The following is a 23,421-nucleotide window of genomic DNA, read 5'->3' as shown; positions in this document are numbered from 1 at the left end:
AACCCACCACCTCCATTTCTACCCCCTCTCCTCAGAGGCTTTTCCCAGGAACTGCAAAGTACAGTCCTGGGATATGGGTCCAAGAACACAAGGCACTGGAGCACGTAAGCATCAGGAACAAACTTCAGGGTGTAGCAGACTGAGCTACATGAGACCAAGCAGCAGACGACCTGTGCAATTCCCACTGATTACTTTCAACTCCCACTAACGCTTCAGTCCTAGCAATTACTGATCTTCCCCCATTTCTGAATTAGATCTTTTCCACTGAAACCAATTACATGCTTCGTCCTTTCATTTTCCTTATTTAATAGCATCTCTGTATGCTACTACCCTGGGAAGTCTTCAGAAGTCAGGGAATGCCAGAGCTAATATGACTCATGGTCAAATATAATTTCATTCTGTCCCTGCATGGAGGAGTTGATTTTATTCTTATTTTCTGAAAACAATAATAATCATATTTTTAGGTAAGATCCAACCGAAAGCAATTCAGCCACAAAAGTGTGAGTCTCAAATCCCCTGAAGTGGGAGGGAATTACACTAAGGGTCTTACATCAGTTTCTTGGGGGCAGCAATACTTTGTTTCAGAATTCCTCTCTGTCAAGAAACAGAGACCATTATAGCAAACAATTTAACAGACACTTGGTTTTGCAAGGAAATTGCCTGGCTCACATCTGCTCCAGCTCTCATCTGGACACTCAGTTCCAGAGTAACAGAGCCACCAAGCATACTTATAAAGCTCAGCTTGCGTTGTTTGGCTGTAACTGTTCCAACATATTTCCCTGGACAGCTAAGCACAGAGATGGCCAGCCTTGCAGAACGATTGCCACTAGGATTAGCTGACAAGAAGGAGCTGTAACTGAGTTCCAATATTAGGTTGAAGTCCAGTCAGAGGGTTCCATCAAACATACACACAGACAGTCTGTAGTCTGAGATAGGAGTCTAATAGAGCAGAAATAACTCATTTAGACTACAGCTAGTCAAATCCTGATATGGCTTGAATGTCACTCTTCCAACTACATCTTTGACCTGACTTCAAAAAGTGCCTGGAGGAAAGGAATGCTTTCCCTGACTGCATCCACCAAAACACAACCCTTTGCCAATTAAAATAAACTACAAGCAGCAAGTAAGAACTGAAAACCCAGCACATAATGTGGAAAATGTTTCCATTTTGATCTAACTTTAACCTTCAAACAGTATCAAAGGATGCATGCATTTCTTCTACGCTTCTGAGAGCAGTTCTGGGGGGAGTTTCCAGGGAAATGGTGCTTTCTGTTGCTGCCAGCCCAACCATTCCCACTTGAATTCCTGCAAAGACGACCAATTCCCTGGTATTTTCACATCTTTTAAGTGGAAAACTGGGACCTGCAGCTCAGGGCAGAAGAAATGGAAGTTTCTGCACCTTGGAAAGCATCATCCAGTGCAGAAGCACACATGCAGCTCCAGAGCCCCTGCCATCTCCTCTGTCATTGTGCAGAGACAAAAAGATGAAAGATTTCTTCAAGGAAGAGTTCAGTCATTTAGTAGAAATTGACATTTAAAAAAAGAGTTTATCTTTGGTTTAAAATATTCTGTACTGGCAAGGGTGAAGGGCTAGGGAGGCAGAATGTTGGAACCTTAGCAGTTTCCACTGACAGAAATCATATTTTCCTGCCATAGAATGTGTCAGGCTGGATGTCCAGTCCAAACCTTGCAGCAGAGTCAGCAGCAATCCCATATAGTTGCTGAGAGCTGCAGATTGGTATTTCCCACTAAAACTTCCAGGGCCATCCCTCACCCTTGGAAACTGAACAATTAGTGCCGCAGTTCAGGGATGGAGATATTCTTTATTTTCCCACCCTCGGAAGAGGGTCAAAACGAGATAAGGAATAACTGAATTTAGGGAAGCGATTCGTCCTTTCCTGCCCACGCTCACCTAGCCGGGAGCCATATAACCGCGCGGGGGGCACCAGCTCCCCGGAGCTGGAGAAGGGCTGCGGACGGATCAGGGCGCCCCAGCGGGGAGCGGCGGCGGCGGGCAGCGGGACTCGGGCGGGGCGGCGCGGGGCGCGGCAGTCATTTTCCAGCAACTTACCTGCTGGCGGCGGCAGTAGCGGCGGCTCTCGGGTGGCACCGTCCCGAGCACGGTTCTTATAGGCGGCGGCGGGCTCGGAGCGCTATGTAAATGCCGGCACGGCCCGCCCCGCCACACTGCCGTCTGCACCTCCGGACAGGTGAGTGCCGCGAGTCGTGTCCTCCCCTGCGTGGGGAGCCGGGGGGTGTTGGGGGTCGCTGCCTGCGCGGAGGGACGGGGATCGGTTCCACGCGTGACTCACATGCGCGGGGGGTTGGATGGTGCCGGAGCCAGGGCGGGACATGTGTGTCCAGTGCAGAGTCTGAGGGATCAGAGCTCTGCTTATCCTTGCCCGCGTGGGGTCCGAGAGATCCGGGATGCACCTGTCCCTTCTGCATGGGGGGAGATAAGCTTTATGGCTGTCTGTAGGGAGTGGCGAGGTCAAAGGGTTGTGTTACTCCTCTGTCTTCTTGCATTGAAGACACTGCCTGATGGGTACTATGCATGTCCCTGCTTGTGTGGTAAATGGAAGGGGTTGGGCCACACGTTTTGTGCCAACTCGATGGACAGGGTGGGATGGGGACATGGCTCCCCACCTCGTTGAGCTCCTAGTGGCTAGGCCACTGGTGTCATTTCCTGCTTAGGGAATGGTGAGATGGGCTTATATGTCTCTTTCTGCATGGGGGACTGAGGGATGTGGGCTAGTGCCCTGGCCTGCTTGGAGCACTCACCTGTACGGGGCACTGGGGAGGTTGGTCCCTGCCTGCATGGAGGACTTGGGATGTCAGGGTCATGAGTGTCCATACCTGTGTGAGGGCAGAGTGGGATGGGGTCAGGCATGTCTCCCTCCTGTCTCCTGTGTGGTGCAATGGAGCCACGCGTATCCCTGTATGTGAGGGTTTGCAGCCATAGAATAGGGTAGGCACAGGACATGGAGTTTGGGTTATGCATGTCTGTGTGGGCACAGGGCACTAAGTGGGCAGGTAGGAACCCCAAGGGATTTATGTCTCACCTGAGGAGAGAATGTCTCATGTACACTGTGGTGGCACTGGGGCATCTGGTCCCAAAAGTGTTTCTGGGTGGGACCAATCCCTGTGTGAATGTCATCCACAGTGTGTTCCCAGCTTTGTTGTTTTCAGGATAACATCCAAGGCCAGAGAGATGCAGCCAAACTCCAGTGCTGGATGGCTAAGTGTCAGTCCCTCAGTCTGTCCCACCAGCGTGGGAGGGGAACCAAGAAAAGAATTTGTGACTAACTGGGACCATAGGAATCAGGCTCCAGGCTTCACAGGTGCCTTGAATTTGCTCTTTTCTACCTACATGATAACACTTAGCCAAGCCACAGGGCTGCCACTTCTCCAAGATACTGATGGGCCTCACAGTCCTGGCTGACACATGGCTCTGGAAAGGCCTCCGGGGATGTTTAGAGGATAAAGATCTGACTCAGGGGGAGTCAAATCTGCTGAGATCAGGTGGAGCTGGATTCCCAGCTATGGGAGGAAGCCACATGCTTGTATTATCTGCATCAGGGTTTCAACATACTCAGAGGGACGTAAAAGTTCAGTTTTAGGCCACAGGTTTCCTCTCTGATGGGAGAAGACAGGACTGAGGAAGCTGATCTTTGCTTCCATTGGGTACAGATAGAGGGAGTAGTTTTCCCAAGGTGGTGCAGGGAATCTGTGGAACAGCAAAGCCTGGAGGGCTCATCAGACCTTGAAAACTTGCTGATATGTTTTACAAGTCTTTGGAACCAAACCTGGAAATCTTTCAACCAACAAACTGCTCCATGGGCTTCCAAGGCAGCTCTCAATTTCATTATGTCAGGGTAACCACTGGGTAGTTTGGGAGGCTTGGAGGCACTTGTGAAAAGAGGAAACTCTTTCTGGAGAAGCCAGGCAACTGGTCCTCAACTCATGGAAACCATACCAGGAAAGCATGGGAAGGGAGCTGATGGGGAAAGCTGAGTACTGCTCTTGGAAGATCCATCTTCCTTGGACATGGGGTCCCAAGCCTAGATGTGTATCTTCCCCTTTTTGAGGATATCCTGTAAGGATTGATGTCACTCAGCCTTGCCTTTGAAGGGGTTCCCAGCAATGGCTGGAGAAAGACAGACAGGAGACATGTGTCAGTGCCCCCCACGTCCGCACAGTCCAAGTTCTGTTGTGAAGAAGTGTTCCTGGGAAAGATAGATTGCACTTGAGGATTGTTTGGGAGAGACACACTCTAGATATGATAATAATTCATGGGAAAGCACAGAGGTAATGGAAAGGCATGACATGGAAGTTTCACACTGTTGGAAAAGAGTGCATGGTCCAGGATCCTATTGGCCAACCTACTGCTTGGATCAAGGCAGCCACATTGATTGTATAATACTGGCCTTGAGTCCGTCTGCCCAGGGCTCGAAGTTCTTCAAGGCCTTCCCAGAGTCTGGGATGGACTGGGTGATAAGAGATGAGAAGTGCACAAGAGCCAGCCTGTTGTCTCTTGTCTGAATCAAGAGTAATTCCTTTAGCTGAGAAAATGAGAGGTGTGCTCAGAGACAGAAGGAATTCTCAAAATTATTTTCTTCTCACACTCAGTGAGAACAAGCAAGGGGAAGGGGAACAGGTGCTGTGCTGTACCTGCGGTATTGTGCTTTGGGTCATGGCTTTATGCCACATTTTCTGACTTTGGTAGATCTTCACCTTCAGGCCTCAGCTGTAGATGAGGGTTGTGACTCTGTACACTGTGGGTGAGCAGGAGAGAAATCTCGCAGGAGACGAATCACGTGGTGATGGTGAACGGGTTCTGCTGCTCCTGGAACTCCAGAGATCTCTGATGGCAGTGCATTAATTCAGGTTTCTATGCTGCGTTCACAACCTGGAAATAAGTATCCAACTTCACAAGTGCAATTAACAACAAATGGTAAATCTCAGCCCACTTCATCAGGCACATTGATAAATATACTTACTGACATAGGCGCTATAATTGTGCCACTGATAATAATCAGTGAAAAACCTCTATTGCGATTAGCAGAAGGTCAAAAATAAAACCTGCAGAACTGCTGGCAGCCTTTCTGAAACCAAAGTTGCTCATAAATTGATTCAAGTAATTGGGGGGGGTGAAAAACAAAAAGGCTAAAAGGGACTTTTGAATTGTGATGGTGCAATGTAGGAAAATCTGGGAAATCTGCATATCTCCATATTTCTTGGTAACGCAACTCATCCAAGATGATGTTAGCCTTCGGATACTCACCCACAATGCTGTCACTTACCCATAATGCTGGACCAAGTGGACAAAGACCATATTTAGTGGAAAACTCTATTTTGGAGTCATATCCAAGTCTGGTATTCCTGTGCATGGAAAGCTGGTGGCAGCATTATATCACTTGTGATTTTTAAAAACGATAATCTTTGCTGTTTATGGCCAGGAATCCCTCTGTACAGTCAGATGTTGGCCAAGGATTTGAAGGTTCATGTCCCGTTCATGACATTTGCTCTGGACTCAAGGTCTTTGTAGGAAGTAATATAGTAAGGCGTCACAAGAAAGACTGGTCCCAAGGGTGTCATCAAGCATTTGCAAGAAGATAAGCTGAGAATTGACACAGAGTTAACTGCAAATTTAGCACATTTGGGGGTACCTGACTGCATGCTGTAGTTGTTCCCATTGTGTCCACAGCTTAGTTTTGTTTGGATAAAACAATGTGAGTGCAGAGAAACCAGTGGTTTAAATGTCTGTTTCTGTAAGGATGAGCTTATTTGTATTAGCTGAGTTGGCAGAGCTTAAGGCCGTGGATAAGGAACTGAGAACATACCGTTGGGGCTACCTGGTCCTGCTTCAGCAGAAGGACCATCTCAGGCCAGGTTGATAGGCACCCTACTTCCTTCCTACAGCCCAAACTGGGTAGTACTGATGACGGATGGCAGTAGTAGACACTACAAGAGGGAGTGGACAGTATGGTGTGTAGATCATAGGATCCCAGAATTACTTAGATTGGAGAAAACCTCTAAGGCCATCAAGTCCATCTATTAATTTAGCACTGACAAGTCTGCCACTAAACCACGTCCCTGAGCACTATATCTACGCATCTTTTGAATACTTCCAAGGATGGTGCCTCCTGGAGAAGCCAGATCTAGCTCATTTCTCATCCTATTTGCAGATTGCTTCTTCAAAGGAACCAGAGGCAGATGCAGCACACAGAGATGATGTTGAGTTTGACAATGGTTCTACTGATGTCGTGGACCTTGGGTGGTAAGAGCAGTTTCTGGGAAGGGTGTCCAAGGGTAAAGCCTGGATCCAGCAGAGTTTCAGGGGGTGCTTTATCAGAGGGAAGATGATTCATTTTGTGAGAAGCTAAGAAAATGGAGCAAGATCCTGAGTGTGTGGAGCCCGCAGTCTTGGAGACTCCTCTATTGCTCTGTTTGAGTGCACAGCTTGTTAATACACAGTGCAAAGAGGAGAGCATAACCCCAGGTGGTGAGAAGTAAGAGAGGATTTTTGGAATGGAGAGGAGAAAATGAAGATCATTTGAAAGCAGAGTGGTGGGAGCCAGAAATCATATGCATTGATTTAGAAACATCAGGATCCCAACCATTAATTTCTACTTCATACATAGATTATTCCTCAGAAGAGGGCAAAACTTCTCAAAATACCTGTTGTACAGAAGGTTTCAGAAAGAATATGGGGAAAATATAACAGCATAATATGATTTTATAGTGGAAACACTCCTTCCATGCGTTACTTTGCTGCTCACCACGTAGGTTTGTCTCTTCCAGGAGCCCAGAAGAACATCCCCTGGGAGGTGCAGCGCTATGATGGCTGGTACAACAACCTGCAGCACCACAGCCGCGGCTCAGTGGGTGCGTGCCAGGGCTGGGGATGGCAGTGGAGGGTCTTTTCGAACCCTTTGGTGTGAAGTCAGGGTGTTTCTCATCTTCTCCTTTGTCTCTGTGCCCCTCTGGCTGTTCCTTCCTTCTTCCTGCAGTGTGAGCAATCCCTGTACTTACACAGTAAGTCAACACAGGCAGCTCAGTATCACTCCAGTTACTACATGCAGCACACCACTGAGCTCTCACATAAAGCAAAGGGATTGCAGAGGGAGAGGAGAAGGACAACAGGAAGGGAACATGCCCACACAGGATCTCTCTTCATTTTATAAGGACTTGATCCCAGTGTTGCAAGAAATATTGGGAGTAGGCCTTAGTACCAAAATTGCCTGTTTCCTTCTGTCTCTTTCTTCTTGTTCCTTCACACACATGGGTGTACCCTGCTTCTGGGTGCCGTTGGACCCATGCTCTGGTGTCACAGGTTCCCGGTTGCTGCGTCTCCTGCCAGCCAACTACGCGGACGGTGTCTACCAGGCCCTGCAGGAGCCCCATGTACCCAATGCTCGCCAACTCAGCAACACGGTGGCACGGGGACCTTCTGGGCTGCCCTCCAAGAAAAACACAACTGTGCTGGCTGTATTCTTTGGTAAGAGCTGGGAACTGCCAAGCTGGGGAAGACATTTGTTTTTCATGCCCCCAGATGGTACATCAGAGCTCTCCTCACACCCGCTGATTCAGTTCAAGCCCACATTCTAAAGGCAGAACCTTGCTTGTTGCCCTACCAAAATGCTGTCCATGTGTCATATGACAGGCATGCATTTTTGGTGACCTTTGACAAATACTGATATTTGTCACTTAGAAACTTCCTCATTTGTTTTAGCAGTAGAGTTATCTGATTGTAAAACAACTGACAGATCTGATAAGAGCCGCATGGTGTGTGGTTGCTGGGCAGAAGTGCTACAAGCCAGAGCAGTTTCTGCTGTTGCTCCAGGGGGGTCTGGAGCCCCTGGGAGCTGCTGGCTCACTGAGGAACAGGCTGAACTTGTCAGAGATGTGGAGACAAATCAGCTTCACGCAGCTCAAAGTTCTTATAGGTCCCCAGATGGCTTCATGAGGGTGCTCAGTGCCGAGATGAGCCATTGGAGGGGTAGACATTGGTGTGGTACCATTTAACTTCTCCTTGGAGGCACATTTTCCCATCCCACTAAAGCTCAAACAGGCCAAGAGTCACTGAGCTCAACCTCATCAGCAGCCACTAGTCTTTACAAGGACATCAGCAAGGGGGAGTTCAGAGAAGTAATGGCTGAGCATTGCTCCTGGAAAAGTAGTGGCCTAAAGATGGTCTCTGAACTCCTGTCTGAGTTCCTCCACCCCGGTCCATGAATACCCTTTCCTTACTCATGAGGTCTAACCAGGAGTACCTGGAGCATCATCTATTCCAGGTGCTGGTGACTGTCATCCCAACAACTGCCCACGTTTGGCTCTCTGGCAGGTTTCCACGTGCTTTCAGACATCCTGGGGACAGAGAAACCTGGCTGTCCTGCTGAGTTTCTGAACATCCACATCCCAAAGGGGGACCCCGTTTTTGACCCTGCAGGCACTGGAGATGTTGTCCTACCCTTCCAGCGTATCCACTGGGCACTGGAGACGGGGCAGAGCCCCAATAGCCCCCGAGAACAGGTAAGAGACTGCATTTCCTTTTCCCTTCCTTTTTCAGCTAAATTCATCTTTATCTGGAGTTTGGGTTTATGGCATTTCCAAAGAAAAGGGCAGCACTTTCTCAGGTGTCTGAAATTGCAAATGAACCCAAAGCACAACCTGCAAGGTGCTGGTTTTCATGGAGCAATAACTGTGGTTAGTCAAGATTAGTGTTTTTTTGGCCAGAAGAAAACTTGGTTACTCTAGATCTGCCTAATTTTAATGCACATTTGAGTGCCTTGTATGCTTTAGAGAGAGCAGAAGAGAAAGTATAAAGGAGCAGTTCTAAGTCTTCCTTGTCTATTGGAATTTTTGTTGCATCAAAATAAGCGTAGATAAGTCTGCTGGTACTGGATAAGAGCAGTCTCTAGCTGGTGAAAAAATGATAACCGGGACCTTTTAATGATAAAGAATTTCAATACCAGATTTCTACACTCAGACCACTGTAGTAATCAGTTTAAGACATGTAATTTAGGCAACTCTTTAATAATTTATCATGGAAATGAGCTGGTACTGTCATAAGGCTGTAAAGCTTCTGGGTTTCCACAAATGTCTCCATGTTCTGCAGTGCTGGATGCATTCCAAAGTCAGTGTGCTGTGGGTTGTTTTTTTTTTCATTCTGGAGTGTTTCCCAACAAAAATTGCTGAAGCAAAACTGCCCTGCCCTATCTAAACCTTTCTCATGACAAAGCATGATGAGACCAGATTAGCAGGTCACGTTTTAAGCAGTTTCAAGCCTTAGAAGAATGAAAACTTCTGCATGCTTTCAAAAGATAAAGCATTCCTGCAGGAATTAGTCCATCAGATTGCATGGGGATTGGCTGTGATTGTACTTGCACCCTGGTAGTTCTTGCTAAAACAGGGGATGGGGTGGCTTGCAAGACCAGACAGGTCAGGATGTGACTTTTCAGACATCTTGCACCTTATGACACCCATTGTTCTCACCCTAGACCAATGAGGTAACGGGCTGGCTGGATGGCAGCTCCATCTATGGCCCGTCACATTCCTGGAGTGATGCCCTGCGGAACTTCTCAAATGGACGGTTGGCATCGGGACCTGGAGGGCACGTCCCCAGGGAGACAGATGGGAAGGTCCCCATGTGGAAAGCTCTGGATCCGTCCACTGGACAGGGCGGCCCTCGTGGAATCTACGGTAAGGGACAATCTGCAGCTTCCTTAGTGGTTGTCTCATGGTTACCTAGATGTGGGAGAGAAGGTATCGTCCTAGACTGAGGGGGAGAAAGATGTGCTGTGAACTGAAGTTACTGTGTCCCCTTTGGGTCATTTCCCAGAGACTGGTAGGTGCTCATGCCTCAGATTTGAAACCATCTCCTGTTGGGAAAGGGGATACAGACAATAAAAACAGTCTCAGCTTGCCTTGAATTCCTTACTCACCTTATCCCTGCTCTGTGCTTCAGGCCCATGCTGCCCACTTGCTCACAACCACAGGGAGAAACAGTGAGGGGAAAAGAGCAGGGGGTAGGGAAGGCTGGGTTTCGACCATGGGGCTGGGGGCTTCTTAGCCACAGATACGGCAAGCCCCTGGATGGTGAGCAGGAGGTGAAGGCATGGGTGTCTCCATCCCCCTCTGATGTCTCTGGTGGCTCTTGCAGACCTGGGGAATGCCTGGGGAAACGAGAACCTCTTCCTGCAGGCCATGAGCATTGCTTGGTTTCGATACCACAACTACCTGGCTGCAGAGCTAGCCAAGGATCACCCTAGATGGTCTGATGAGGATATCTTCCAGCACGCTCGCAAGAGGGTCATTGCCACCTTCCAGGTGAGGGACAGGACCTTGTGGTCCCCGGTGTTTTCCTTGATCTTGTCTCTGACCTGGTTCCCTGTGCCCTAGAGCATTGTGCTGTATGAGTGGCTGCCAGCGCTGCTGGGGACACCTGTTCAAAACTACACAGGTGAGTCACAGTGGGCAATGGGGCAAAGGAGCTTGGGGTCAGGGCTCCATCTCCTCTCCCTCCATCTTGGGTGCTGGATCCAGCCATTACTGCCTCCCTGCAGGTTACCAGCAGCACATGGACCCCAGCCTCTCACCAGAATTTGTGGCAGCAGCGAGGATTTTCCTTGCCACCATGGTGCCACCAGGTGCCTACAAGAGGTAGGAAGAGCATGAAGCCAGAAAAGGGGACACCCAAGCTTGAGTCATGGCTGGGGAGAATCCTTGCCTGGCCTCAGCCTGGGGACATCCCTGGCCAGGGTCTAAGTGTCCAGCCCTTCTCTGATGTCTTAGGGACCCCAAATGCCATTTACGAAATGTGTCCAGCTCTGGTGGTCCATTTCCAGTGGTGCGGCTCTGCAACAGCTACTGGAGCAGAGAGGTATGGAGAAGGATTCCAAGCATGTGTTAGAAGTTCTGTTTCCCCACGGACTGTCTTTTCCTTGGGAGGAGTCATTTCCCACAAAGGGAAGGAACCTATTGTCCCTTCAGCTGATGAGGTCAGGGATGTGAAGACAGAATCTGTTCTGGACACTGAGTCAGTCTGCAGAGTGGTTACTGCTGTGAGAGAGCTGGACTGGAGCTGCTCTGCCTCTTATCCCCTTCTTTGGGCTTATTTTCTAGCTTGATCTATTCTGGTTCCTGTTCAGCTCTGGTGGTGGTGGCAGGATCACTTTCATGCTAACAGCTACTGGTCTGATTGTGCCCCAAGGCTCTGCAGGAGGACACGTGCCATGGCCAGGAAAATCCACTAGTTGCTTGGGTTGGTGGTCGGCTTACCCTAGGCTTCATTCAGTGCTTTATGTTATGGAGGACTGCACAGGGGATGAAAGGGAAACTGGGCACAGTGTATGATTAGAGTAAGCAAGGAGAGTGAGATCCTCCTCATCCAGACAATACCCAGGTGCCTTCTTCAGGTTCAGCAGGCTTAGACCTCAAGGTTGAAATGATGCAGGGGAGATGAACCTGGAAGACCCATAGATCCCCTTAGTCCTTCGGGTGCTGGGTTCAGGGATGTGGGGCTTTTCTACATCCTTTGATCTGAGGGGAATCACCTAATCTTCCCTCAGAGCACTGGGATGCAGCAGGAAGATGTGGATGACCTCCTGCTGGGGATGAGCTCGCAGATTGCAGAACGGGAGGACAGCATCGTGGTGGAAGATCTCCAAGGTCTGCACTCCCATACACCCAGGTGGCACGTTGTGGGGCTGTGTGTGGGCCGAGGTGGGGAGGCTGATGCCATCACGCTCAGACCAGATTCAGCCCCGTGCAGGGCATGCTGACCACAGCCTTCTGCCCTTCATCACAAGAGCATGGTGCTGGTCCCCATGTTCATGTCCAGAGAAGGATAACAAAGCTGGTGAGGGGTCTGGAGTACAAATCCTGTGAGGAGTGGCTCAGGGAGCTGGGATTGTTTAGTCTGGAGAAGAGAAGGCTCAGAGGAGACCTCATTGCACTCTGCAACTTCCTGAAGGGAGGTTGTGATGAGGAGGAGTTTGGCCTCTTCCCACAGGCAACAAACAGGACCTGAGGAAATGCCCAAATGTTGTACCAGAAGAGGTTTAGATTGGACATAAGGAAAAGCTTTTTCTCTCAGAGAGTGGTCAGGCACTGGAATGGCTGCCCAGGGAGGTTGTGGATGCCCCGTCCTTGGAGGTGCTCAAGACCAGGTTGGACGGGGCTCTGGGCAACCTGATCTAGTAAAGGCGTATGTTTGGTGGCCCTGCTAGGCAGGGGGGTTGGAACTACATGATCCTTGAGGTCCCTTCCAACCCGGGTCATTCTGTGATTCTGTGTGTGATCTGTGTGGTGGAGTCGCTGTCCCTGGCAGTGTTCAAGCGGTGTCTGGATGAGGAGCTATGAGGGCTGGTTTAGTGGCTTTAGTGGTAGCAACGGTAATGGGAGGATAGTTGGACTAGATGATCTTGTAGGTCCTTTCCAGCCTTGTAATTCTATGATTCAGCATGGCCTATGGCAGAGAGACAAGGCCTGCCAGGCACCCAGTACAGTTGAGGCTGCCATGTTAGCTCTGCCATAGCATCACGGTGATTTGATTCCACCTGTAGATTACTGGTATGGACCTCTGAAGTACTCCCGTACCGACTATGTGGCCAGCTGGCTGCAGCGCGGGAGGGACCTCGGCCTGCCCACCTACAGCCAGGCCCGGGAGCGGTTTGGGTTGGAGCCTCTGCAGGACTGGGCAAACCTTGCCCCACACTCTCAGCAAAAGGTAATAGGAAGCTGGTTTGGATAAAGAAGCCATGTATGTTGGAGCACCTCAGGGCCTTCTAAGCAGTAGGTGGCTTCTCCAGCAGTGTAGGGAGGGGGTCAAACGCCTGGCTGAGCACCCTCCCAGCCAACTTCCCTCCCTCTTCTGGGGGCTCACAAGGATTTTCTGGTGAAGTTTTCCCTCTGCTCATCTGTGCATGGTGGGGGTTTCTGGCCAGGTCCTGGAGGTTGCTGCCTTGTACGCTAACAGCACGGCCCGGCTGGAGCTGATCCCTGGAGGCATGCTGGAAGATGACAGTTCCCTCTTCAGCACCATCATCCTGGACCAGTTTGTGCGCCTGCGTGATGGAGACAGGTTCTGGTTTGAGAACACCAAAAATGGGTAAATGCCTCTTCCTTCTTTGTGTGCAGAGCCCTTGTAACATACAGCAGAGATGGAGAAACCATCCTCCATCTCCCTATGCTCCTAAATCAGCGTGGGGAGCAAGCCCCAGCTGCTACAGATGAGGTCTGTGGGGCTGAGCATTGGCACCCCAGGGCCATCACTTGGCTCCACATCATTTCACCAGGCTGTTCACAGCAAAGGAGGTCGAGGAGATCCGTAGCACCACATTCCGTGATGTCCTGGTTGCAGTCACCTATTCACAGCAGGCAGAGCTGCAGAACAGTGTATTTGTGTGGAGCAATGGTGAGTGCTCCATCCTGCACCAAGCTGGGACATGGGAGAGAGATGCAGAACATGTGAAATGCAGTGGTTCTTTGTAAACAAGGCAGGCAGCACTGATGTTGAAAATGGGCTGAAGCCACAGCATGAGCGCTGCAGGACTCCTGCAGGGATGTTCTTGATGCCCTGAAGTGTTCTGGGGTTAAGGCTTGGCCTCTGCCTACCCTACATTGTGTCACTCTCCTCACTAGCATGTTCTTTATCTGCTTTTATATGCAAGCACACATGGGTCGGTAGAATAAATGTGAAGGACCTGAAATCATTTTATCTGGCACATATTCTAGCCCTTGCAAGATGTTTTGGTTCCTTTGGCATGCACTTCTTGCAATTGCTCCCTGGGTTTACGTCCCAGACAAGCAGAAGCTATGAACCTCAGCTTGCAAAGGGTTCTTCCTCAGCCCATCCCATGGGACAGGTGATAGTGCTGAGCTCCCCAGAGCATGAGACCAGTTCTGCTCATGGTTGATGTGATGTGCCAAGGTTCAGCCTTGAAAACAAAGCTTGTTGCTTAAGATCTCAAGCATTCCAGTTTAGCATTGCTCCCTGGGTTACTTAGCAGTGAATCCCAAGCAGCATCTCATCTGGAGGTTCATGGAGATGATGGAAGTTGGAAAGGTAAAAGCCCCATGACTTTCACAGTCTGTCTTGTCTGATGCAGGAGACCCATGCCCCCAGCCTCAGCAGCTGACAGCTCAGCTCTTGGCCAACTGCACACCCATGACTATGCTGGATTACTTTGAAGGCAGTGGTGCAGGCTTTGGCATCATCATCATTGTCCTCTGCTGCTTGCCTTTAGGTTTGCCACTCCAATTCTTTACCCATCTCCTTTTCTACAAAAGAAAGCCCAGGAAAAGAGCTTTGTGGTACCTCATGCCTCTCTCTCCCATGTGTCCCCAGTGAGTCTCTTTGTTGCTTGGATCATTGCCATTCTCCGTGAGAGAGATTTCAAGAAGCTGCAGAAGCAGAAGAAGGCCAGTGTGCGGAGGGAGGTGACCGGTGAGGCAGTACAAGGTGAAGTAGCATTTCTGATCCTTTGATGGTGCCTGGTGATGCTGCTGAAGTCAGGGCACATAACCAGGCAGCACTGGAGGTCACACTTGTCAGGCTTGGAGCTAATATCCAAACTGAATATAAGAAGAAAATGTTTGCCTGGGATGACAGGGTGCAGTCTCCATGCTGTCTGAGATCTGACTGGATAAAGCCTTGAGCAGACTGGTTATAACCGATGTTCCTACCTTGGGCAACATGAGGTTCCTTCTAACCCAAGTCATCCTGTGAGCCAGATAATACCTTACCAGAAAAATCTATGTAAAGCAATTGCACTCATAGGACAGGGTATTTACCTCCTTGCTCTGGACACTGGAGAAATCCTGTCTCCTAGCTCTGTGATCTGTATTCTTGTGTATTTGTGTACTTGAGTTCTGTGGTTGGGAGATCATTCTTCCCTTAATATGTTTGGTCTCTTGGCAGTTGTGCTGCCAGCAATTAGAGAATATCATCGAGCCTGAATAACATGCAAGTCTAGATTGAATTTCAGAAATTGGATGGGAAAGGGAGAGCTTAACTCTGGCACAGCTAAGACTCAGACACACTTGTGCTATTGCGGAAATGATGGCATAGTTATTGCAGCAAAGTCAGGCTATGCAATAGAAAACTCCAGCAACCCAGGTGACCTGTATTGTATTTTCTGTGCCCCATCTGCATTGTACAGCATCAGCAGGGAAAGAATGAAAGCTTTCCATCCCTTGTTGCAAACCCAATGCAGTCACTCCCAGGGGTGAAGGAGGTGCTGGGTTAGAACCACAGACACACATTTCCAACTGAGTGCTGTGCTATTTCCCATCAGCCATGGAGTGGCATGGTCCCAAGACAGACAGCTCCCTTGTCTACATTCAGCTCCAAGCTGACAAAGTGCTCAAAGTGCTGGATGGGAGAGGTTTGGTGCTCCGCTGTGTCAGCCTGAAAGCCCAGCAGAAGGTGGAGGTGATCCTCTCCAGCAACAAAGGGAACAAAGCTCTGCTGTTGAAAAGCCCGAAGGAGTATGACCTGGTGAGTACCATGATGCCTGGAGAGAGCCTCCTCTGGGCCTTCCAACATCCTTACATACACACCGCATCATTTGGAGCCTCTGCCACTCACAGCCATTTAATGGGGTCTTCTGCAGGTGCTGTTTTTCAGCGAGGAGGCAGAGAGGAGCAGCTTCTTTGGAAAGCTCCAAAATTACTTGAAAACAAGCTGCCTTGAGCTGCATGTGTCTGAGATGAAAGAGCAAAGCCTGCTGAAACGGGCAGTCACCCAGGAGCAGAGGAGACAAATTCTGGAGACTTTCTTCAGGCACCTGTTTGCTCAGGTATGTAGAGGTGTGGCAGACTCTGATGCATCAGGGAAGGTATTTCTGTATTGACTGAGCAATGAATGATGCTGCTGTTGGCCTCTGTAGCAGCTGGTAAGCCATGCACAAGGAAGCTGCCAATAATTTGAGGACCAAGGGACTTTTTCCCTTGTAGAAAACAAAGGGAGTTTGTAATGGTGATACAGATGTTTCGAGTTGCAAAGAAATGTTTGGATGATGGAACTGTCGTTTCCATCATGTGGAGGAGAAGCATGGGGCATCCTGTACTGAGAGCCAGCTATCTCTGTACAAGGTGAGCACCAGCCTTCTGTTCCAGAGGCACTCATGAGTTTTCTTTTGTGGGACACAACTTGTAGATGCTGGACATTGACAAGACAGATGCTGGAGAGCTCAACTTTGAGTCTTCACAGAAAGCAAAGGAGTCCCTGACATGCGAGCTGAGCAGGGCTGAGTTTGCCGAGGCCCTTGGGCTCAAAGCCAACTCCATGTTTGTGGACTCCATGTTCTCCCTGGCTGACAAGGATGGCAATGGCTACATCTCCTTCAGGGAGTTCCTGGACATCTTGGTGGTCTTCATGAAAGGTGGGAGCTGGTGGTGGTTGGTGTCTTCATCTGTTGCCCAAAGTCCTTTTTCTGGACTCACTGACAAACAAGATCCATCCAACAGGTCAACCTGTTAACACTTAACAAAATTCTCTTATGACAGCTCAGCTTGAGTTGCGAGGCAATAGCAATGTAGTGATATTTTCTGTGAGACTGTTCATGAGGGGAGCTATCTTAGAGCAGCAATTTGCTGATCTGTCACCTCCAATATACAACTATTGTTTGGTACCTATTTTTTCAACGCACCCTTGAGAAAGTCAAACAGAAGTGCAGCACAAGGATCTGGAGATGGGTTCAGTTACCATTCAGACTGAGTAGCAGTGTGAGTTCACTCTCTTCAGGGCTGGATGAGACTTCACTGGTGCATGTTCAGACTCTTGAAGACAATGTCTGAAAGCAAATGTGCTGGTGAAAGTAGATCTTGCTCTTACTTCCTCTTCTGTGCCACCAGGGTCCTCAGAGGAAAAGTCCAAGTTGATGTTCAGGATGTATGATATTGATGAGAATGGGTTCCTTTCCAAGGAGGAGTTTTTGAGGATGCTCAGGTACTTCTCCTCTGCCCAACAGACATTTTCGCAGTGTCTGCAGTTACAGGTGTCTTCACAAGTAGCTCACTGCTTCAGCAGTTCAGTCACCAAGGAAGCTATGTGAGAGCCCATGGGCTCAACACTCACAACCAGGAGCTCATTTCTACAGTGAAACTTCTCTGGGGCTCTGCCCAGTGTTATTGCAAGGACTCAAGCTATGGTCTCTTCTTTCCTTCTTGCTCCAGGTCCTTCATTGAGATCTCGAACAACTGCTTGTCAAGAGAGCAGGCGGAGCAGGTGACAGAGTCCATGTTCCATGTTTCGGGGTTTCAGGACAGGGATGAGCTGACATGGGAGGATTTCCACTACATGCTACGGGACCATGACAACGAGCTTCGTCTCACTCAGCTGTGCATCAAGGGTCAGTAGGGGGAGTGGATGAGAGCTCCAGGTCACCTCTGTTGGCCTGGAGGGGATGAGTTACACTTAATTCACAGCTTCCAAATCTTGTTCCATCCCAAATCAATTTCTCCAACAACTCAACCACTGTAAATGGCCATTTTGTTCTTTTGGCTTCTGAAAGGCGTCCCTGAGGTGTTCAAGCAAAACGTACACAACCGTGTCTCCTTCATCAAGAAAGAGCCCAGAGGGTAAGTGCTTTCGCTGATCCTGCTGACATTTCTTCATCTCTTTCTGCCCCTGGGCATGTCCATCCTTCACCTCAGCTTCTCCAGCAAATGTTCTTGAAACGCGTTGCTTTTGGAGTGAATCTGTTTACTGTACCAAGCAGATAGAGTTCATGCAGGCAGGAGGACTGGGATGGCTTCTCAACTGAGTCTGAGATGGAAAGTGTCTATGGGGCTGCAATGGGGAACATTTTGGAAGGGCCAAATTAGTTGCTGACTGACCCACAGCCCTTCCTGCAAGGACAGTTCTAGCCAGTATGTCTCTCCCTCTTTCTGGCAGAGCCATTTCAAACAGGGAGGACCCAAACCTGGGCGTGATGGCCCATTGCATGGATCGAGAAGGGCTAGAGCTGAGGAAGAGACCAGGCAGAAAGTGAGTAAGCTCATCCCCTTGTTGGGTTTCTCACATCTCTGCATAACATATAGATCAAGTGGTGCTGCTGTGAAGAGTAGCACAACATGGGGAGGGGATGCAGGAGTAGATCTGCAGGAGATGCTTGGCCCCAGCAGGCAAACCAAGCCCTGGAGGAGCACCTACAATGAGGGTGGTGCAGGGCTGGCTACTTTCCTTCTGCTGGGGTGGTGTGGATGTTTCTCTGAAGAAAAAAAATAAAATAAAAATAAAAATAAAATAATAATAATAATAATAATAATAATGCAGTGGACAAGTTTGTAGACCATGACAGTGGATTTTGGGGTGTATGCCTCACCCACGGGCAGGAGCATTACACAGCAGTCCCTACCTGTGCTCCTCTGTCCCTTGGATTCATACATGGGCTGCCTGCAGGTGTTGCAAGAGAGGCTCCAGTCCTCACTGCTTTATCACTGGCAAATATTTTCACAAGGCAGCAGTTAAATGGCTGGTTTTTATGGCTAGGAGTAATATATTTTTCTTAATATCCCAGTTTGCCTTAACAATGTCAAGGACTTTTTCTATTCTGGGATGTTTATGGAGGTTTGAATATAAAAATGCAAATTATCTTTTACGGTCCCTATCGTGGTTTTATATATGAGTCGCATGACCTGCTGAGCTGCTCTCATCTTTCAAGTAGACCAACCAAGTGACCTGAGGTCACCCACTGACAACGCATCCCATGGGTCACTGCAGCGATGGGTGTGCAGAGCTGTTTGCAGTGCTGTGCAGGGAGGAAGACCAAAATCTATAAGCACTGCAGCATGCCACACAGACCAGGAGGACCCTGTACATTAAATCTATTGTTCTTTTTTTTTCACAAGGGCCAATCAGTATCAGCTGCATCTGTACACCGAAGCACAACGGAAGAAGTACCAGCAGAACAGAGTTCAGCAGAAGATCCAGGAGTTCAAGCGCTTCATTGAGAATTACCGGCGTCACATCGTCTGCGTGGTCCTGTTCTCTGCCATCACCACTGGCTTGTTTGTGGAGAGGGCATACTGTGAGTGACCCTACGCACTCATTTTGAGGAGCTGCCCATTGTACGGGGCATGCTGCAAAAGAACGAGGACAGTGGCACTGGTCCTTGTGAGGAATCACCATAGAATCACTGAGGTCAGATGAGACCTCTGCAGGGTCAGAGCAAGGGCAGTTTCAAAGCTGAAGGTCCTATCTAGAGAAGGCCTGAAGAGCTCTGAAGTTGGGAATGGCACCACCTCATGAGCCTGGGACAATGTTTGTGACCGTCTTCCTTGTTTTATGTCCAACTTGAATATGCTTTCGTGAAAGTCATGCAGTTGCTTCTCTCCCTTTCTCTATGCAACTCTGAAAAAGAATTTGGCTCTGTCCCGTCTATAAAGCCCACCAAAGGGGACCCCCCTTCCTACTGTCCTTTAGCCTGACCAAGATTTCCTCTACCCTCCCCCTGTGTAAACATATCCCAATTCACACCTGTCCTGGTGGATTTTGCTGGACTTGGTCTAGTTGATGCCTCTTTTATGTTGGAATGTCCGACTCTGGACATAAGGTGCAGATTCACAGTGTCCCACAGAGAGCAAATGCCTCCCTTGACCTCCAAGGACACCCTGTACTCAGCAGCAGCAGCATACACAGCAAATCATGTCTCTGTGCACATGCAGCCCCATCTGGATGACATTTCCTTGGCCACACAAGTGGCTGTCCCTGTGGGGCAGAAAGGGACATGGTGTCTATCACCATGCACATGATGCCCACTCTGCTTTTTCCCCCTAACAGACTACGCCTTCGCATCCCCCAGCACTGGAATTACACAGACCACCTTTGTGGGGATCATCATCTCACGGGGATCAGCTGCCTGCATCTCCTTCATGTACTCCTACATCCTGCTCACCATGTGCCGCAACCTCATCACCATCCTGAGGGAGACGTTCCTCAATTGCTACATCCCCTTTGATGCTGCTGTGGATTTCCATCGCTGGATTGCCATGGCAGCCCTGATTTTCTCAGGTAGGTGGGCTGCTGGGGTGTAGGGCAGGAAGATCAGACAGCCATGGCATGGCAGGACAAGGTGAGAAGCCTGAAGACACCAGAGAAGATGAGGAATCACCATGTCCTTGGTCACATCAGTGAGGTCTGTCACATCTCCATCCACAGCGGTGGTGATGCTTTTCTCTCCCCATTTCTCTCCTACAGTGCTCCACACTGCAGGTCATTTAGTAAACGTCTACATCTTCTCAGTCACACCTCTCAGTGTGTTGTCCTGCCTCTTTTCCAGTGTCTTTATGAATGATGGGTAGGTGAAATTTAACATACAGTCCAGGCAGAGCATCCTGGACATAGAAAGGAATGGAAGTAGAAGCTGGGAGTTTGTTTGCTCCCAGTGTTGGCTATGCCATGGGTTAATTTCTTGTCCCTCTAGGTCACAGCTCCCTCAGAAGTATTACTGGTGGTTCTTCCAGACCATTCCAGGTGAGAAAACACAGTAGGGCCCAGCCCAATGGAGTCCCAATGGGGCAGGCTTGATCCCCTCCCAATCCTTCCTTTCACAGGCATGACAGGAGTGCTGCTGCTCATCCTTCTGGCTGTGATGTATGTCTTTGCCACCCACCATTTCCGTCGTGTTAGCTTCCAGGCCTTCTGGATCACCCACCATCTCTATGTGCTGCTCTATGTGCTGGTAGAGGTCATGGGACGGGAGAGGGGGGATGATGCCTGTGGACTTCAACCACATGAGAGGTCCCTGGGGACCTGGTGGCCTCAGTTCCAGCTCCCTGCTGCTGCTGAGCTGCCACCAACCCAGTAATGTCTGTGCTGAGTGTTGTGCTGATGGCAGCCATCCCTGTCCTTGTCTAGGTTATCATCCATGGCAGCTACGCTCTGATCCAGCAGCCCCGCTTCCACATCTACTTCATCATCCCAGCTCTCATCTATGGTGCAGACAAGCTGCTCAGCCTGAGCAGGAAGAAAGTGGAGATCAGTGTGTTGAAAGCCGAGCTCCTGCCATCAGGTACCGTATTTCTCTGGTTGTGCAGTTCCAGGTCAGCCCAGGCCCTTTACAAGAGGATGGAGGCTGCAGGGGTGGAGGAAACACATCTTCCCCAGGGCTGGATTTTATGGGGTGGTTTCGTGGTAGCAGTTTCCAACCCAGGTGGTATACAGGTACCTGTGGCCCCGGAAATTGGCTTGCTGGTGGCCCCAGCACCTCCAACAGGGAGCCATGTTCCATTGCACACAATCCTCTGCATCTTTTGCAGCACACTGTGTGGTAAGGATCTCCTGTGCTTTCCTCACAACTAGGGAAACTGAGGCAGAGAACTCAGGCCATCACACCCATAGCCCCTCCAGTTTGTTCTCAAGCTGTCCCACCTACCATTAGCAAAGCTCAAATGCTCTTTCTTTCCTTAAGCCTTTCTACCAATTGACTTATTCACTTTAACAAAGGAAAAAATGAAGTCCTAGAATGATAGACTTGTTTGAGTTGGAAGGGTCCCTTGAAGGCCATCAGTCCAACTCCCTGTGCTGAACAGGGACACCTACAGCTCCATCAGGTGCTCAGAGCCAGGTCCCTTTCCCCTCCGCAGGTGTCACTCACCTCCGGTTCCAGCGGCCACAGGACTTTGACTATAAGTCTGGGCAGTGGGTGCGCATTGCCTGCATGGCCCTGGGCACCACTGAGTACCACCCCTTCACGCTGACCTCGGCCCCTCACGAGGACACACTGAGCCTGCACATCCGTGCCGTGGGGCCCTGGACCACGCGCCTGCGGGAGCTCTACTCCCCTGAGAGCCTGGCCCTTATAGGCAAGCTGCCCAAGGTGAGCTGTTCCTCCAGGGATGGGATTAACAAAGCTGAGAGCACCTCAGTGCTGGAAGGGGAGAATTAGGCTGGGTGTTAGGAAAAGGTTCTGTACCAAGGGATGGTGGGCTTAGAATGGCCCTGAGCTGCTGGAGCTCTGAAAGCATTTGGACAGTGATTTCATACATGAGGTTTGGGTTTTGGGTGGTTCTGTGCAGAGCCAGAAGTAGGGCTTCATGATCCTTGTGGGTCCCTTCCGACTGGGGATATTCTATTATTCTGTGAGCCCTGAAGGTGAACAGCCCCTGGGCAAGTGGAGGATATAGATGCTGTACTGATGGCTGGCTCCTTCCTAGCTCTATCTGGATGGACCCTTCGGGGAGGGCCACCAGGAGTGGCACAAGTTTGAGGTGTCGGTGCTGGTGGGAGGAGGTATTGGGGTGACACCTTTTGCATCCATCCTCAAAGACCTGGTCTTCAAGTCATCCATCAACTCCAAGCTGATGTGTAAGAAGGTAAGATGAAACACCCAGAGGGCAAGAGCCCTCCTGAGATACCTTCACCTGGTGTTGGCATCTCTGGGGATAAAATCCCCCACAACCCTACTGGGAAGAGCCCCATGAATGTGTGCAGAGGTCCCAGTCCCATGCTGAGCCTCATCCCCAACTTCCACAGATCTATTTCATCTGGGTGACGCGCACACAGCGGCAGTTTGAGTGGCTGGCGGACATCATCCGTGAGGTGGAGGAGGCAGACAGGAATGAGCTGGTGTCCGTGCACATCTACATCACACAGCTGGCTGAGAAGTTCGACCTGCGCACCACCATGCTGGTGAGTCCCATGCCGGGAGCAGCTGTGGGGTGGCTGCCACGCCGTGGTGGGCTGTCTGACATGCAAAGGTCTCTCTTGCAGTACATCTGTGAGCGGCACTTCCAGAAGGTGCTGAACAAGAGTCTGTTCACGGGACTGCGCTCCATCACCCATTTTGGCCGCCCCCCTTTCGTACCCTTCTTCGATTCACTGCAGGAGGTGCACCCTGAGGTTAGTGCCACCGGGCTGCTTGGGGACAGGACGGGGACACCCACCTTCAAGCTTGAGGGACAGCGACATCCCCATCCCCAGCCTTTCCTCAAAGTCCTGGAGACCTTGGTGGCGTAAGGAAGGGCATAAACCCCCACGCTGCTGTAGCTGCTCACAGAGATGATAACCTCAGGGCCACATCCATGAGCATGTGGGCTGGGGGGAAGCTGCTGCTGACCCTTTTGGCCGCCCTTCTTGCCCAGGTGCACAAGATCGGGGTGTTCAGCTGTGGCCCTCCTGGGATGACAAAGAGCGTGGAAAAGGCTTGCCAGCAACTGAACAAGAAGGACCAGGCCTACTTTGCACATCACTATGAGAATTTCTGACCCTGCTCCCCTGCCATTTTAGTCCTGTGTGCTGCAGCATTTGTGGGAAAGGTGTATTCAACCCCAGCATCCATTCAAGCCAGGCCTTGGGTGGTCATGGTCCCATGCTCCCACCCACTGCTATTCCTAGAAATGCACCTGTGATTGTGAGCCCAGCACTCAGAGCACCACATTCCCAGTACACCCTGCCTGTCCTGCTGCAGG

The 23,421-nt window shown here is 50.0% G+C and overlaps 1 protein-coding gene across 2 annotated transcripts; it reads left to right on the top strand.

Moving 5' to 3' along the window:
• The first annotated feature begins 6,216 nt into the window (after window positions 1–6,216).
• DUOX2 (dual oxidase 2) lies at window positions 6,217–23,217 on the top strand. 2 transcript variants are annotated; one of them, XM_072345522.1, is made up of 33 exons: window positions 6,217–6,280; window positions 6,805–6,888; window positions 7,337–7,501; window positions 8,348–8,535; window positions 9,504–9,705; window positions 10,166–10,332; window positions 10,405–10,465; window positions 10,569–10,665; window positions 10,798–10,885; window positions 11,574–11,673; window positions 12,570–12,733; window positions 12,951–13,114; window positions 13,302–13,420; window positions 14,115–14,252; window positions 14,354–14,467; window positions 15,303–15,505; window positions 15,621–15,806; window positions 16,166–16,391; window positions 16,864–16,957; window positions 17,185–17,360; window positions 17,523–17,589; window positions 17,906–17,998; window positions 18,862–19,040; window positions 19,793–20,023; window positions 20,210–20,309; window positions 20,436–20,485; window positions 20,566–20,693; window positions 20,870–21,023; window positions 21,598–21,830; window positions 22,168–22,326; window positions 22,487–22,642; window positions 22,724–22,852; window positions 23,095–23,217. In XM_072345522.1, exons 1-33 carry the CDS (start codon window positions 6,217–6,219, stop codon window positions 23,215–23,217), a joined length of 4,602 nt encoding a protein of 1,533 aa, XP_072201623.1. The 2 variants fall into 2 exon arrangements, with proteins under 2 accessions (XP_072201623.1, XP_072201624.1); XM_072345523.1 differs by having other exon boundaries at window positions 6,232–6,280; window positions 17,523–17,580.
• Window positions 23,218–23,421: the final 204 nt, after the last annotated feature.

This window comes from Excalfactoria chinensis, chromosome 10 (assembly GCF_039878825.1).
Source record: "Excalfactoria chinensis isolate bCotChi1 chromosome 10, bCotChi1.hap2, whole genome shotgun sequence".
NCBI lineage: Eukaryota > Metazoa > Chordata > Aves > Galliformes > Phasianidae > Excalfactoria > Excalfactoria chinensis.
The sequence above is the reverse complement of the archived record's forward strand: the minus strand, read 5'-3'. Positions and strand labels throughout refer to the sequence as shown.